Source organism: Marmota flaviventris, chromosome 1 (assembly GCF_047511675.1).
Source record: "Marmota flaviventris isolate mMarFla1 chromosome 1, mMarFla1.hap1, whole genome shotgun sequence".
Lineage (NCBI taxonomy): Eukaryota > Metazoa > Chordata > Mammalia > Rodentia > Sciuridae > Marmota > Marmota flaviventris.
In genome coordinates this window covers 897706-915099 of record NC_092498.1, presented here as the reverse complement: position 1 = coordinate 915099, position 17394 = coordinate 897706, and the positions used below count along the sequence as shown (strand labels likewise).

At 56.1% G+C, this 17394-nt stretch overlaps 1 protein-coding gene across 1 annotated transcript in view; it reads right to left on the bottom strand.

The window, feature by feature from the left end:
• The window catches only part of Ptprn2 (protein tyrosine phosphatase receptor type N2), a 565071-nt gene that overhangs the window by 508357 nt on the left and 39320 nt on the right, over nt 1-17394 (bottom strand). The window contains exon 3 of the mRNA XM_071605349.1: nt 3906-4019. Coding sequence (XP_071461450.1) covers nt 3906-4019 — 114 coding nt within the window. The remainder of the gene's footprint in view (nt 1-3905; nt 4020-17394) is intronic.

Below are 17394 nucleotides of genomic sequence, written 5' to 3'. Positions count from 1 at the left end.
GGTCGCTCTGCTGGAGCAGATCAACACACCCCTGGTACCTACTACCCAGCTACTGGCTCCAGGAAGCTTTCCCTCTACTTGCAGGAAAGACCATCAGAGGCAGCTCGATCTCTCCTGGAAGGGCCAGCAGTAAATATGTCATCACTGCCCTACATCAATCCTGACCCTTCAGCCCTCTGTGACTATCTGACCTCAGGGACCTCAACTGCCTTTTCTTCCCACAGGACACCACTGCGGCCCATTACACTGATGAGAAGCGGCTTGGACCTGAGGTCCGGGAAGTAGCATGGACTCCTGTAATGGTAAGATGCTTCATGCCGGAGGATCTCGGCGGCAGATAGGAAAGCCGTCGATGGGTGACCCCAAGCACAGACCTCAGGACTTTGGATAAACACTCCCTTTCAGGTCACTGCTGTGGCTGGCACTGGGCCTTGATAAAGGCTGAAATGAACCACAGACTATTGTAACAGGGGTGTACTTTATGCTCTGAATATAGTCCTTGCTGCTCTGTCACCGCGTTTTTTTTTAGTTGTAGAGTGACACAATACCTTTATTTTTATTTATTTATTTTTATGTGGTGCTGAGGATCGAACCCAGGGCCTCAAGTGTGCGTGCGAGGCAAGCGTCCTGCCACTGAGCTACAACCCCACCTGCAATTTATTTTTTAAATAAACATGTTTCTTTCTCTTCCTCTTTCCTTGCTCCTCACTGATCTCTTCCACCCTCCCTAATCTCAGGGAAAATAGGATTACCTTCCTTCCCCACCCTAGGCAGAGTTATCTGTCACTGAGCACACACCCACCACAGGCATGAATTAATCCAGATTTGGGGGATAGTTCTAGAAGATCTCAGAAATGACTATCTCCTAAAATAACAAGTTGATTATAACTCCAACAGAGAACACATGGAAGGTACCTTTGAATCACCTCTTCAAAAGCCCCCTGTTCCTGAGCAGAATCGTACTCTCTGGAAAAACCTTTTTCCTTTTTCTCAAAGCCATGTCCTGGTTAGTGGATTGGCATCCAGGACAAGGACTGAGCTTTCCGCAACACTAGCACAAAGACTTTACTTGGAGCTAACTGAGCCTCACTGAGCATGCTTACAAGACACCTCTCCAAACAGAAGAGGCCGGTGAGAACCAGGGTGCAGCACGCCCTGAAGACACCCACCTGCACAGAAAGGAGGCCAGGTGCCACGGGCCACAGGGCTGCGCGGCCTCCTCCCTGGCTTATGGGTTGGCATCAGCAGCCGCTCCCTGTGGGTCGCAGACTTGGGGGTGGGTTCTGCAGATGTGCAGGCACCACCAGGAGTGGACAGCTGAAATACTGTACTCCTCCCCTCATGGAGATCCCCCAAAGGACAGCAGTGAGGAAAAATCATCTTGGGGGAAGGACCTTGAGCATTAAGCTGGCTGTTCACTCTCCTTAGAGGGAGAAATGGCCTCTCACAATCACACACTGACCCAGGCTGTGGCCAGCTGTTTGGCAGGATGGTCAGGGAGTCAGAAAGAATATGATTGGAAATTGGTGATAAGGAGACAGGGAGAAAAGGTCCGTGGACTTCTCTGGATGGGTCCAGATGCACAGGTCTGTGTCTCCCATATGAATGCTCACCACAGGGTGACCTCAGGAGAGGACTTTACCAATCAGAAAGATCAGATGACCCTTTCTGTGGACGCCAGTGGGCCTCTTTCCCCGGCCACCCTGCCGTTTCCCATTGTGCTCATGGACTACGTGGCCATGGTAGCAGGGCTGGAGGTTAGGCTCAGGCTGAGCAACATGAGCCTCACTGAAGCTGACCTGGTTTCACCCACTGCTGCAGGTCCAGTCTGCCAGCATCAGACATATATCATGTGGTTGACTTTGCAGCTCATGATTTAAGTTACAGGGTATCGACTCTGAGTCCCAGCATGGTACCACCAGTCAGCAACCCGATGGCAGGTGGATCTCACCGGACCTCTTACGGAAGGCACAGCACCTTTCTGCGGCAGACACCACTCTGCATACAGATCTGCCCTCCCTGCATGCCCTACCTTGCCAAACTGCATCCTTGTGGACCCACAGTGTCCAAAAGGGCAGCACACCCTTTGACAAAGAATTCCCAGGAGGTACAGTAGTGGGCCCATGCCCACAGGATTCTGTGATCTTTCACTGCTCCCCACCATCTGAAAGCTGGCTTTTGGAGGGTGGGTGGCTTCTGAAGATACTTTGGCAGCTCCTGCTAGGTGGCAGCACCCTGCAGGGCTGGGCAGGGTCCTCAGGAGCCTCCAATACGATGGGTACTATTTCCCACGGCCAGGACGCATGGGTCAGAGAGCCAAGGGGGAAATGGGGAGGCCTCCCTCACTTCCGTGCAGTGTGACCCACTAGCTACATTGACCAGGAAGGAGAATCACATCAGAAATGCATAGTGCCTCTAGCACTTCATGTCCAGGACAGAGTCAACGGGAACTGTAAGAGACCAAGTCATGCAGCACTACTGACCGCCAGAATGCCCAGCATGGCCTGTGTGCCCCAGGTGGGGAGCCATGACAAGTGGAGACTCCCTGAGGGGAGAGAGGTATGCAGTGGGTAGTGGAAGAAGGGGTGCTAAGGCAGCCCACACTGCCTGCGGAAGCAGGGCTGGGCATTCCACATCACTCATGTGATATGAACATGCTCCCAGCTATATTACGTGGTTAACTCTGCGTCTCATGATCTAAGTCGCAGGGTATCAAGGTATCAAGTAAAAATCAGGGGAGATAGGGTGAACACCACCCAAACACACAGCAGAGGCACGGTCTTGTCTTCTGGGGAGGGTGGCTGCAGCCCCTCACCATTGAGGTCAAGGCTGCAAGACAGGGCAGCCCAGCCACCCTGTGTGCTCCAGCTTACCTTAGCCTCCCCGCCCTCCAAAGCCTTCCTGTCCTCGCCACCTGCTGCAGGGCTTTGAGCTCCAGGCACAAAACAGCAACCCAGAAGCTGGCCAGCTCCCCCGCAGCAGGACGGGGTCCCTAGTATGCACACCCAGGGCCTGAGTGGTTCCAGTTCCCTGAATAAATCCCGAAAGTCAGCACCACAGGGAGAGTGCGTGCCCTGGCCCAAAGACCTGGGCTTAAGGAACTGATGGAAGCCAGTCTGCAGAACTCCAGTGCACCTGTGGAGCATCAAAAGCAGGCCGAGAAGTGTCTCCCGTCCTGCTGACCATAGCTGTCCATGGAGCAGCGGAGCTCCTGGGGAGCAGGTGGCCCTGGAGTAAGTGTGGAGGCATGGTCCAGGCCCCGATGCCAGCTCCTGGCTCCCACCTCCAGGCTGGCTGCCAGGATAGTCAAACCCTGACCCTGAGAGACATGGATTTCACCAGTCACACTCTGGGCTGTGATGCTGCATGTGGCCTCAGACTGGCCCGTGCCCAGGCGAGACTTTATCTTAGTAACAAGTGAGGATAAGGCCAGTCTCATGAGACAGTGCCCCTCAATTCAAAACTACACACACAAAGCAAAACTATACATATATGAATCAGGTATGCAGCAAAATTAATTATTTTTAAATTACTGTGATTTTGATAATCATCTTCTTAGCACCCCAGTGAAGTAAACGGAGGAAGGAACACGAATTTCCTACAACAAAATCATAGGACAGAACACCACACGAGGACAGCTGGCCAGGCAGACCCCCTCAGGGCTGAACTCTGGCTGCACACGTCACATCCTAGTGTCCCTCACCCCTGAAATCCCAAGCACACAGGAGCAGGCCAAGTTTCCTGACCCTGAGACCAGTCACCATGGGGCTCCCCCTTCCCTGGTGCAAGCCCTACGGGCCTCTCCTGGATACCAGGACCCTAACTTTGCCCCGACCGGAGGCCCAGGTACTCAGCAAAGCCCCTGCAGAGTGCAGGCCTGGCCGGGCAGGGCCCCGCCTGCCTACCTGTGCGGGAGAGCTTCTGCAAGGTGGCCCTCAGGTGCTGCAGAGCCAGTGGAGATGCGTCATAACGGTAGGTATCCACAGCTGGAACCTTCTGGCACCTCCCGAACAGTCCATCTGCAGGAAGAGGAAGGCAGAGAAGAGGGGGAATTTGAGGGCTCATGTTCAGGAAGTAGACAGGTCCCACACACTGTCCTGAGGCTTTGAAACCCGTTCACACTACGTGAGAACAATTCCAATCCAGAAGCATTTGCAAAGTGAAGATTTGCTTAAATAAAAAAGACCAAATATGCAGACGCTAGCACACAATGGGGGTGAAGGTGAGCGTAGAAGTTCACTGGATTAGACAGAGGGAAATGAAGGGAAGGCAGGGGGAGGGAACAGGGAAGACAGTGTAATGAACAGACATCACTTTCCTGTGTTCGTGTACGGATGCACGACCAGCGTGACTCACATCACATACACCACTAGAAGGGGATCCTCACTGTGTATGTACAGTATGTCAGAATACACTTTACAGTCCTGTGCCCTAAAAAGAATTTTAACAAAATAATGACACACACACACACACACACACACACGTTAATTGAAAGGTAAAAAAATAAAATGAAATAAAAGTTAAAAACTGAGCATCATGGAGAACGTGAATGTAAAGTGAGAGAGAACTTGTGAAGCCAGCGCAGTGTGGGCTTTCATCTGCTTCTCACTGGGTGCCCAGCCTCTCCCCCATATCTCTCACTCTTAAATCACATTTTTTTTTTTTTACTTTTGAAACTTGCTGCTGACAACCTCGTGACAAAAAGTCAGTCGCCTTCGGGGCCAATTCTGCAGGTGAAAACAGAGCGCCCAGGAAACAGAAGTGTTCACTTCAGAGGCCCCAGGATTGGCGGAAGCCCTGCAGAGCACAGAGCGCCTGGCCTGCTCTCCGAGACAGAAGTCGGGGCCCACTGCAGTAGTGAGGGGACGACTGCTGTTAACATCCTTCCAAGCCACACCTTCTAATTACTTTAGGCCCTAATTAGTCTTTATTCCAGCGAACTGTTCACTTTGTGACAAGCTTCCTGGGGTGGAGAGTGTCAAACATCCAAATCACCTTCTATGACTAACAAAGGAGGAATTCAGGGCTCTGCTTCCCACACCAGCAGCCATCTGCAGACCCCAGCCACAGAAGGGAAGGTCCCCTATTGTCCGTGACAGCTTCACTGCAGTATGGCTGAAGAAGGCCATTCAAATGCAACAAGTTGGATCAGTAGGAGCGCATTTGCCCACTGCCTCAGTTGCTGGTGTGATACGACATACGTGCTCTGCACCGACTGCCTTGCGACTGAAAGAAAGCAAACTCAGGAATCACAACACCACATCATCTCCGTGGGACTGTGCAGACCAGACGGGAGAATTCCCTAAGGGGCCGGCCCAGCAGAAGAGGAACTATGCCAGCTGCTGGTCCTCCCCAGCAGGGACCACCACACTGCCCCGTCCCCGCCCTCACTCAAAGTAAAGCCACCCAGGCTCCCGGGACAACTGCTGTGGGGACAGGGCGCCCCACCCCCTGTCCCAGCACAGCTGTCATGCTGCGTTGCACACGGCCGCGAGCATGCATCCGCACTCCTCCACATGTCAGAGAGAGGAACAGTGCGTGGTGCTGTGTAGTCAGGGACGGGGAAGGAGAGGAAGAAGGGAGGAGGGCGAAAGTAAAGAAGTGCTTTGAGCACCCCTAGAACTCTCCTCCTCAGGTAGAGCCATGACACGTGGGAACACTGAGCGGGACCCACCCCATCTTCACAAATGAGGAAGGGGGCCACAGTGTCACAACCAAGGCTGGGGCCCAGGCCAGGGCCCTGAAGAAGGCTCCCTTGCCCACGGTGCCCAGCGCAGCACTCAACACACAGGATCAGCGCAGCTGGCACTCACTCATGCCAAGGAAACACTGCCCTGTGGAGATGAAGTTCTGGGTCAGGGCCGGCAAAGCCCCAGCCAACGGCTGCCTGTGCACTGGCAACCAGAGCCATGTGGGGCTCGGTCGCGCACACTTGACCAGGGTGTCTCGGGGTGTCTAAGCGTTCCCGAGCCACGGTAAGGAATCGCTCCCCAAGGAAGCACTTGCAGTCCTTCAGGGTTTCATAAGGAAAGTCAGCCCAAGGTGAGTCATATCTATTCTGGAACTTTCTAAACAAGCTATTTCTTTGTCTGAAGTACAAAGGTATCATTCCTTAAACCTGATTTTTTGCACACAATGTTATGAATGTATTCTCAGAATAGTGTTATCAGACTCCCTTGAAATTTCCCCTTTGAACATACAGTTAGAATGTTAAACACATGATGTTATTTCTACTTTAAAATCAACTAATTTTGTTTACTAATTTGAAAGTTGAGATTTGATTAATCATTGATTTTCTTTGCCCCTGGACTATATCAGAGACTAAGACCAGAAAAAAAAAAAAAAAACTGAAGAAGGGAACCTAAATCTGACAGCGGAGGCTCCTGAGACTCAGAGGGGGAGACGGGGGCCACCGCAGAGGAGCCAGCTTGACAAGCCACCACACCTGTCCAGGCCAGTTTCACCCCTAGAACTGTCCCAAGGAGTGGCATGGCCACATCAGGCTCTCGGCACCTGGGTGTTTGATCACTCTCAGGACTGCCTGAAAGGCGATCCTTCAGAATGGTGTCTCAGTGTCCCCAGGAGGCCTCCCACCAACCGAGGACCCCAAGATTGAACCTGGCTGACCTCCCCCAGGCGGCCTCCTGATGGACTGAACACCTTGAGCCCAACTGTGAGACTCTCAGGCTGAGGGTCTGTCTCTCCTTCAAGAACTGGCGCTGTGTGAACTGAGGGTGTCTGAGTTCCACCGCTGTACCTAGGCTCACAGTGCAAACATCCCCCAAACCATGACAATCACAGGAGATCAGAAAAAAAGGCAGGGGTGGGGGTGTCTCACGAGAATCAAAGGGAGATAAATAGAATAGGGGAAGGGGGAAAGAGAATGGAAGAGAAAGGAGAAATAGAATACTGGGGAATGATATTGGCCAAACTATTCTGTTACCTTGTGTGCATGTGCGAATACGTAACAAGTCCCACCATGGTGTACAACTGTAAGGCACCAATTAAAAATGTGGGGAAACCAGAATGGGTTATGCAGGTGCGGTGGTTCCACCTGTAATCCCAGCAACTTGAGGCAGGAAGGTCACAAGTTTGAGGTCAGTCTGGGCAACTCGGTGAGACCCTGCCTCAACATAAAACTTTTTTGGAAAAGGTCTGGGATGCAGCTCAGTGGTAGAGTACCTGCCTGGCCTGTGCGAGGCCCTCGTTCTGCAGATAACAGAGAATGGGTTAAGAGACGATGGGTTCTCCCGGTGAACCATGATCAGCGTCATCACCATTCAAACAATCCAGGTGTACACGGGTGTCTGTGGCCAGTCGCATGCACTCACGTGAGCACAGACTCTCGGACAGCCAAATGCAGCACGAGGGCCCGGGACGCTGTCAGACCAACACCCAAATTCCCCCCACAGACCCACACTGCAGACATCTCCATGCAGGAACCGACCCATGCACCTGTGCACACTGTTCTGTGGTCTGCCTTGGAAGGCTCCACATCCCTCTGCTGAGCGACAACCTGGAGGGGCAGGACAGAGAGCTGAGGGGCATGGTGGACACCACAGGCTCACCTTCAGGAGGCTCAGACCCATGGTGGTTCTGTTATGCCTGTCAATGGGCCATGGAGCAGGCTGGCCACAGACAGTGTGTTGGGAGCCTTGCTCAGGAGGCTGCCCTGAGAAGGAATGTGTGAGTGGGGGAGACCAGAGAAGCAGGTGGGCAGGGTGCCTCCCAGGTAGACCCACAGGACAGCACAGTGGACTGCAGGCAGCTGCAGGAGGCAAGCCCCTTCAGGAAGCAGTCCTGGGCTATCTGTCCAGAGCAGGAAGGCAGGCTGGAGAGCTGGGCAGATGGAGGCCACCCTGGCAGCCACGGGCCCGAGGGAGACACCTGCCATACCTCTGTGGACAGTGGCATCACCACCTGGTGGACCACGACTTGGAATCGTGGGGAGCTCAGCTGACTGGGGAGTCTTCAGGATTCCAGAAGGGAGCCTCCCCTCCCAGTAGAGAGCAGGAGATAAAGCCAGCAGCCCTGGGGCCAGTGCACAGTGCTGAGGACAGCAGAGGCACCCAAGGGAGTAGCCGTTCCAGCTCTGGCTGACTTCCCAGAGCCGAGAGAACATTCCAGGAGTGATCAGGGATCCCGAGGGAGGGTCAGTTTCTTCCGTCTGAAAGGAAAGTGCTAATTTTTTGCCAGATTTTCAGAGAATATTTATTAAGAGCCTACCTTGTTAGTCTGCTTAGCCAGCACATGTTGGCCCACTGTTCCCACAGGCAAGATCATTTCCACTCTTAAAGTCACTGTCCCCCACCAAACACTCACACCGGCCTGCCTCAGGCCCTAGAGTCTGTCCCTCCTCTCTTGGTCTGTGGGACTACACATGGAACCTGTACACATGCACGGGCTTCCACAGGCTTCTCTCTCCAACACAGCACTCTCATGTACACACCCTCAGTCCCACACAATGTACACACTGCTTGTATGCTTACAGGTGTAGACATGTCCACATGTCCACGAATGCAAACACACACACACACAGACACTCAGGTGCACCTGTGCCCGTGTTAATATGTAAACATGCACACTTAAAAACTCACAAGCATGGGCACTTGTGCACACGTGCTGATTTTCACACCCTCACAGGCACAGGCACATGCTCCTGCACTCAGCACACCCCACAAGCCACCTCCTCTCATCACCTCTTTGTCCCTCCAGCCCCACCCTCTCCCAGTAGCTCCATGAGTTCCCGGAAGGCAGGGAGTCACTGTCACAGCCTCTGCATCTTCCATGACATCGGCTAGGATGCCTTGCACTCAGGTGGACTGAAGAGAGATGAGTAGCTGTTTAACTGCTATCTCCCCACTTTTCTGAAGAAATCTGTGAGGTTTATGCAAGTATCTCCCACCACTAGCTAGAAGCCTAACTCACTGGAATCCGCAAAGCTTTGCAAGTCTGCTTCCTGGCCAGGACTTGGAAGGACTTGCTGGAGAGCTCGCCAGGGGCTGGAGAGGGGCTCCCTGCAGGGGGGGGTGGGCTCGGGTCTCCTTGGGGGAGGCTCCATCGCTCCCTTCCCTCCCTCCTGCCTAGGCGCAGGGGCTGGTTTCCTCCCAGCTCTTCCACCCCCGGCTTCACCCATGGGATGGACATTGCAGTGAACCCTGGCTCTGAACAAAGGATGGGTACTGTTACCAGGTCCCTCCAGGGAATCCTGGCACACAGAGACGCAGATCCTTCACCCAGGGGGACTGCTCAGCGCTGGGGCTCTCAGAGAAGGGCGCGGAATCATCCAGTCGCACCACCAGGAAGTGTGGCTGCAACAAGCTGGACTGGGTCCCACCGTGAGAGGGTCCCTCCACCAAACCTCCCTGACAGCACACTCAGCCAGTGTGGGAGCAGACCACCCCAGGCCACGTGAGAGGCTGCCTGGGGGAGGGAGCCGGGACACTCAGGCCCACGTGGGAAGTGCCTAAGAGAGATCAGCACAGGACCTAACGGTGAGAAACACTCACCTACCACAGCAACCCTACCCGGAGGCGTCTTTCCCAGGTGACAAGAGCACGGCTGTCAGTCGGCCTCCCTCTCCACGGGGGCAGCTCTCGTGACGTGACGGCTCTTCTTAACTGTGCGGGCTCTAACAGCAAGGATTTCAGAAAACTGCTCTCCTTGAATCCATTACAGTTTCACCTCCTCTTCTCCTTTTTCTAACAACTTTACCTATTTTTATTGATTGCAGGCCTTTTTAACTTTTCTTCACAGAGACCTACAGAACTTGAGGATTTGAAAATACGTGGGGAGAGCAGGACTTGGATTTCAAAGTGGAAAGATCATGTCGGCACGAATCACTCAGGCCAGTGCACACAGCTGTCCGATCATCGGCACACAGCTCTCCCAGCTAAACAGCAGCCGGGGTTGTGCTTCTCAGTTCCCTTGACATGGCAGAAGCGAGCTCCTGATCTGGGAGCAGGAAGAGGCCGGGAAGGAGCCCCAACTGCAGCTTTGTGGAAGGGTACACTAGAGGGTGACCTGAAATAGTAACCGGGCAGGCAACGCACTCAATAAGCCACCCAATGAACAGAGTCGCTGGCGCAGCGAGAGCCAGCAGGAGAGCCCAGCTTGCTGCTGCCTGTGGTCACAACACAGTGGCCTGTGACGTGAGCAATGTTTGCACCACACTGTACACAGGAAACACCCAGTGCATTCATTCTCTGTGGGCCACTGGCTAACCCAGCTGCCCAGACAAAGGACCACAGAGTCTGTCTTACAGCACCTCCCTGGGAGTGTGAGTGGGAAGCCTGGAGAACAGGACCCGTGTATTCAGAGAACTTAACCCAGCTCCAAGAAGTAGCTACAGACTGCGCTTGCCAGGAAGCCAGGTGACAAGAGCACTGCTGTCATGGGGCCACAGCTTCACCTGCCTCAGGCAGGCGTCCATCAGTCCATGAAGGAAGTGCCTCAGAGGAAGTAAAAGCGCCACACTGCATTCACTGCCTGCATCCAAGCATGGTCGCCTGGGTGGCTGGTGAGGAAAAAGCATCAACAGTGGCCCCTGGTGGCCATCTCCAGGCAGCACCAGTCTTTATGCAGACAGACAGCAGAGGACCTCTGGCCCTGACTGGGCTGGAGCTGCCATGTAGACAGGACGCACATGAACCCCGTGCAATGGGCCAGCGACCAGCTGGGCAAATAGTCAGCCTGTCACAGGGGCATCAGAGAGGCAGAGGCTCCTCCCAGAGGAGCAGGAGTGACATACACATGGACAGACTCACAGATATTCCCACACAGGCACTTGCAGGCACACAGCCTGTGTAACATGCTCATGTGTGTGCACATGCATAACCGTACACAATCACAAGCAGACATTTATGCACATGTGCAGATACACTCACACAGAACCATACACACACATGCACACACTTAAACATGTACATGCATTCACACACACGCTCCTTCTCACGTATGCCCCATTACACACTCACAGGCACACAGACTTAGCTCACATGGTGCACCAGTGTCCCCAATCTGATGTCCACATGCCCAGACCAGAGACCAGGCCAGTCACCCCACCTACAGGTCAGTGACGAGGCCAGCAACCCCATCCTCAGGGCCTGCATCAGGGCCAGGGACCCCATCGATAAAGAGTAATCTCCCTCCACCGTGCAGAGCCCTTGGGGCCTTCGTCCTCCAGGTGTCCTGCTGCTCCAGACCCGACCACTCTTCCATTCCGCACTATCTCCTTCCCAGAGTTCCTCAGGCCCTGCCTGTCTCACCCCCTGTCTCGCCCCCTGTCTCACCCCCTGGCTTACGCCCTGTCTCACCCCCTGTCTCACACCGTCTCATCCCCCTGTCTCGCCCCCTGTCTCGCCCCCTGTCTCACCCCCTGGCTCACGCCCTGTCTCACCCCCTGTCTCACGCCCTGTCTCACGCCCTGTCTCACCTCCTGTCTCACACCATCTCATCCCCTGTCTCGCCCCCTGTCTCGCCCCCTGTCTCGCCCCCTGTCTCACCCCCTGTCTCATGCCCTGTCTCACCCCCTGTCTCATGCCCTGTCTCACCCCCTGTCTCACCCCCTGTCTCACCCCCTGTCTCACCTCCTGTCTCACCCCTGTCTCACACCCTGTCTCACCCCCTGTCTCACCTCCTGTCTCACCCCTGTCTCACCTCCTGTCTCACCCCTGTCTCACACCCTGTCTCACCCCTGTCTCACACCCTGTCTCACCCCCTGTCTCACCTCCTGTCTCACCCCTGTCTCACCTCCTGTATCACCCCTGTCTCACACCCTGTCTCACCCCTGTCTCATGCCCTGTCTCACCCCTGTCTCACCCCCTGTCTCACCCCCTGTCTCACACCCTCTCTCACGCCCTGTCTCACCTCCTGTCTCACCTCCTGTCTCACCCCCTGTCTCACCTCCTGTCTCACCCCCTGTCTCACCTCCTGTCTCACGCCCTGTCTCACCCCCGTCTCACCCCCTGTCTCACCCCCTGTCTCACCCCTGTCTCACCTCCTGTCTCACCCCCTGTGTCACCTCCTGTCTCACCCCCTGTCTCACCCCCTGTCTCACCTCCTGTCTCACCCCCTGTGTCACCTCCTGTCTCACCCCCTGTTTCACACTGTCTCACGCCCTGTCTCACGCCCTGTCTCTCGCCCTCTAGGCCGGAGCTGCCTTGCCAAGGTGCCTTGTGATCTGCAAGTCCTGTAGCCCTAGCGGCTGAGCATGCCCTGGAAGGCCCCTCCCGGCGAAAGCCAGCAGCAGGGTGACTGCGCAGCAATGGAGCAGACCCCCCAGGGCTTCTCACGTGACCCACACTTGAAGGAGCCCATGCACAGCTCCCTCGGAGCCACCAGGCAGGTGGCGACAACTGTTAAGTGCTCCCAGCTCTTTGTGGAGACGGGAGGCATGCTGACAGCCAGTCACAACCCTGAGAAGAGCCCACGTGCCTTTCTGCAGGGAGGCTGTGACACACTTCTGTCCTCCGGGACCTGCGGCAGTCAGAGCCCCCAGACTCTGCGCAGACATGCCAGGAGGGCCCAGGGGAACTGGGAGACAGCAGCCAAGGGCTTCTGACAGGCACTGGGCTCAAAACTCCCAGGCCAGGTCCAGAGGCTGCTGGGCTTCACCCGAGACAGGACTGCTGGGGCAGTACGAGCAGCTCAGTCCTGAATGAGACCTTTGATCAGCCAGGCCTGCTCATCTGGAAATTCCTTGACTCCAAGGGTTTCTGCAGAACTGCAATGACCTGCCACAGAAGGCAGTGGGACAGAGGGACCCTGCAGAGCAGCTGCCAGTACACACCTGCACATAGAAAGCCGTGTGAGCGCCACCTGCTCAGCTCAGCAGCCGGCTCGTGGGGGCCTGGCAGCCGCAGCCGATGTGAGTAGTGTTCTTTCTAGGAGGTGAGGACCACGCCGGGTGGGACAGAGAGCAGAGCACAGCACAGCCCCAGGATACTCACGCCATACTCACACTTTCTAAGCCTCTGTCTTGTAACAACTCACCGAATCCCCATGATGTGACACTGCCGCGGTGTGCCACGGACTAGAGGTTCCCACAGAGTCCATACAGAGTGCCCCCTAAGCTGACGACTGTAGGTCGTGGGCTGGGCAGGCACAAAGCCAACGAGGATGGAGCCTTATGAAGGGTAAGTGTCCTCTAGGAGACCCCAGCGGGATCCCCGCCCCGGCCATGTGGAGACACGGGACCAGGAAGCCCTCGCCAGACAGCAAGCCTTGGCCTTGACTCGTAGCCCGCAGGGCTGAGGGGCTTGAACTTCAGTTGTTCATGAGCCACGGGCCACAGCAGTGAGAATGGACCACGCAATCACTGTCACTCCTTCTCACACCACGAGGAGGCCAAGGCACACAGGGGCTGGGCTGCCCGCGTCTCACAGCCATCAACCTTGCCAGGAGTCACACCCCAGACTCTTCTAAATGGTCGCCACCTCACCATCCTGGGCTGCCAGAACCAGCGTTCCTGTATCTGGTTAGGAAACGTGGCTGTCAAAGTTACACCAAAGACAGAATGTCTAATTCTGACCCATTTAACAAGATCCTTGTGGCCCTAGTGTGTCACCTCTCAACATAGGATTGAGGCCACATAAGATTTACCACGGGCTGGTGCCAGGCTGAAGCACACATAATTCAGCCCTTACTCAGCCCTAAGTGATACCCACCTCCAAGGCCCCTTTCCACTACCGAGAACACTAGGCCCAGAGAGGTGGAGTGACTTACTCGTAGTCACACAGCCCAGGGCGGGCAGGCTGGGGGCAGAGCCCAGGCTCTTTATCAGTACCTCACACCACCTGCGTCATGGAGGACTGTGTGACTGGCTGCGGGCACCCAGTGGTCCCAATATCAGAAAGCTCAGGAACTTCACATGGCAGCTGCTTGGCCTCAGTCCAGGGAAGACAAACTTCTCAGGGCTTGGTGGGTAAGAGAGAAAGGAGGGCCGCAGGAGCACACTGCTCTTCGAGTCTGTGCCTACCACAACCAGGTCTCTGAAGGCCTCTGCCCCAGGACGAGCCGTTTCTCCCACAGGGGCCCCACCTCTCAGAAACAGGCAGACCCCCGCGTCCTGGTTCTCCTCCGGCTGCTGCGCGTCTCCCTGTGGCTGAGCAGCCCCAAGCCTCAGCCTCACAAGCAAAAGGGCCCAGGACCCTGTGGTCAAGCCGAGGGAGGAATAGCTCAGACCTCAGGCCACTGAGGCCTAGGCGTTCACTAGCCTCAGCCGATGCTGACCAACACAGCAATCCGCAGACCACAAGTCCCTCTGGGTGCTCAGGCCGGGCACTGCAGGCCACCACCCCGCGGATCACGGTGAAAGTCCACAGTGGCCAGCTCTGCTCAGGACTGGGAATCAGGATGGTCTCACTGCTCAGCTGCCTCTGTGTTCCCAGAAAGCCATGGCCGAGGCCCTGTGTCCACCCTCCACCGCGCTCCATCAGAAGACACGTAGGAAACGTGGGGACTGTGGCCTTGAGAAACGGGCAGGCTACAGTCAAGATGGATATTTAAAAAGGTAACCATTTAAAAAGCATCTCAGAACAAACATAAAATAACATGACCACAAAGATCGAAGACTTTCATGCATCAAGGACACTGCTAACCCAAGGACGGGAGGAGACATCTGCAGATCTGACCTGATATCCATAAAGGTGTGGTCCATAAAGAGCTCCTACAATTCCACAAAACCAACTTGCTTTAAGAAAGGGCACACGGCATCTCTCCAGAGAAGATAAGAAAACAGCCACATGAAGAGGTGCTCAACGTCACGGACATGAGGGAAACAGAGATCAGAACCACTAGACACCACCTCCTCCATAGCAGGCTACGTCAAAAAACCAGAAACAGCAAGTGCCGGCCATGGAGAGCCAGCCCCGGAGCCCTGCTGGAGGAGCCTGAGACGGGGCAGGGGAAGCCGCCAGCCCCTCAGGCCAGCCTGCGATGGCTCCTGTCCTGGCAGCAGGCCCAGCAGACCTGGCAGGGCGGCAGATGTCCGCATGGGGCCCCACTGCCGCTGGACCACAGCGACAACTGCTCTCAGGCCACAGGTTTTGACACGGCATTTCCAGTCACGAGAATGAGTTGAAATTCATCTCAGTCCACACTCGTGGACGCACGCTGCCCACCCACATGCCCCAAGACAAGACCCAGAGTTCACAATGCAGAGAAGGCCAGCCCCACACACCTCGGCCAGACACCTGCACCAGTGCCCTCCACACACCCAGATACACCCACCAAGGAGCCAGCCCGACTGCCGAGAATTCGAGGCAACCCACAGCAGAGCGCAGGGCCAAGTCCCAAGGGGCTCGGACTGTGCGGACAGGTGACAATGACAATCCACACCTGCACAAAGGAGGCCACTCCAGGCTGGAGGTCGGCCTCAGCACTGGGGAAGTACAGGACGGGCCTCCACAGAGCTCTCCTGTGATGGGGCACTGGCTCCAGCCACAGCACCAGGACTGCTTCGCAGCCAGGTGGGCCAGGCCCCTCCGTGGAGGGTGTTCATAACCCTGCCCTGCCCAGAACCTGACTCAAGAAGTGGGTTTGGATGAAATGCCACAGTGTTCAGAACTGGGTGCAGACTCAGAAAGCCAGGCCTCCCTAGCTCAGGAATCAGCAAAGCCAACAGTGGAGGAGGCCCCACAGGTGGTCACCTGAGAAGACAATGCCAGGCTCACCCAGGAACCTTCCACTCTAGTTCAACTGCAGAGAACCACAGCTGGAGGCCCGGGACCTGGGCAGCAGATGCGGACATGCCCCTTCCCCCTTTCAGCAGGCGAGCAGGACAGGAGGGGCACCCGCGAGAGCTGGGCACTGCCTCACACGGCAGCTCCACCGGGCACCGTCCATCACCTGGGATCAGCAGCACGGCTCTCTGCCGAGAGCATGCAGCCAAGGCTCCACTGTGCTGCAGAGGGAAGGCCTGCCCCAAGCCAGGGGAGAGCCAGCTGCCTGCCCGGAAATGCCACAGCGCTGACAGAGGCCACCTCGAGGCAGACAGGCCTGGGAGCCATCCCCAGGGAGCCTGTCTGACAGCTGCAGGCCCATGTGTACGGGTCCTCGATGACATGAGCAGCCACCTGCCCTCAGGCTGGACTCTCCTGCACAAGTGGACTGGGGGCAAAGGCACTTCCTGTGGCTTTTCCAGCGTCCCTTGGAGAAACGTGGCACCTGCTCTTTGGGGGGCACAGTTCTCCACTGTGAGGTCCCAGGACGCTGGCCATCTGACACCTGCTCACTTGCAGTGTGACCCATTAAAACACAAGAGGTGCAGGATGAGTGGGGCAGCTGCGGTCATCTGACTCCCACCTAAACCCCCTTCAGGGTCTGGTTGGCTGCAGGCACTCGCCATGCTGGGTGCCGACCCTCAGCCAGGCCTGCACAGGGTCCTTTCCTCCTTTGCACTAGACCCTAAGGCCCCGTGATGGCTGCAGATGTGGATCCAGGTCACCACACCACTCCCTGGCCTCCTGCATCCACAAGGCAAAGGGTCAGATAATGCTGGCCAAATGGACTCCTGGGAGATCAGGAACAACCACAGCCTCCCAGACAGACTCGGCACACGCATTCCTACGGGAAGGAGGGCTGCTCCCAGCAGGGTCCATGCCACTGCGTCCCTGGGAAGCTCTGGGGTCCCTGCAGCAGATGACATGGCTTTTCCATGGGCTTCCTGATGCCCCAGAATGTGGCTTTCCTGGTTCTCAGGGGCATCTGACTGCTTTCTTAAAGAAAGGTGGTCAGCAAGGTGGATCTGTGGCTTTCCAGCATCCCGTGGAGAAGCGTGGCACCCGCTCTCCTGGGGCACTGTTCTCCACTGTGAGAAGACGCTGTGCCCAAGACCCTGACCATCTGGCACCTGCTCACTGCAGTGGGACCCAGTGGGACTTCCAGTTGGTCCTCCCCTAAAGGGCTCCCAGAATGTGCTGGATCTGGGGGTAGTGGCTCTGGCCTAGTCATCTGGTTGTTCCACACAGGCCACTTGGACAAAGGCATCCCCATGGTGAGCATGCTGGCCTGCCTCCACACCCTCTGGCAGGATCAATGTCCCTGACCAGCCCCCTTCCCTGCAGGGCAGCTTCGTGAGGTTCCTGTTCCGGCACACGGGACTGGAGACCTTCGCCCAGCACACATTAAGGCTAGGCATCAGAATACAAAGAGGACAGGTTCTGTCCCAAGGCACCCTGACCCACGCCTGCCACCACTTGTCTTTAGCTCCAGGGCCAAAGGTTTGGGCACTGAACAGTGACAGCACTTCAGAACATGCTGTCCCCACCACTGGACTGCCAGAGACATGCGAGGTCCTGAGCCCCATCCCTGCTGACGGCGGCCCGGCCCACTCCCACACAGGCCACTGTCCAGGCTCCTCAGTCCTGGCTGCAGGCCAGAGGAGAGCCTCAC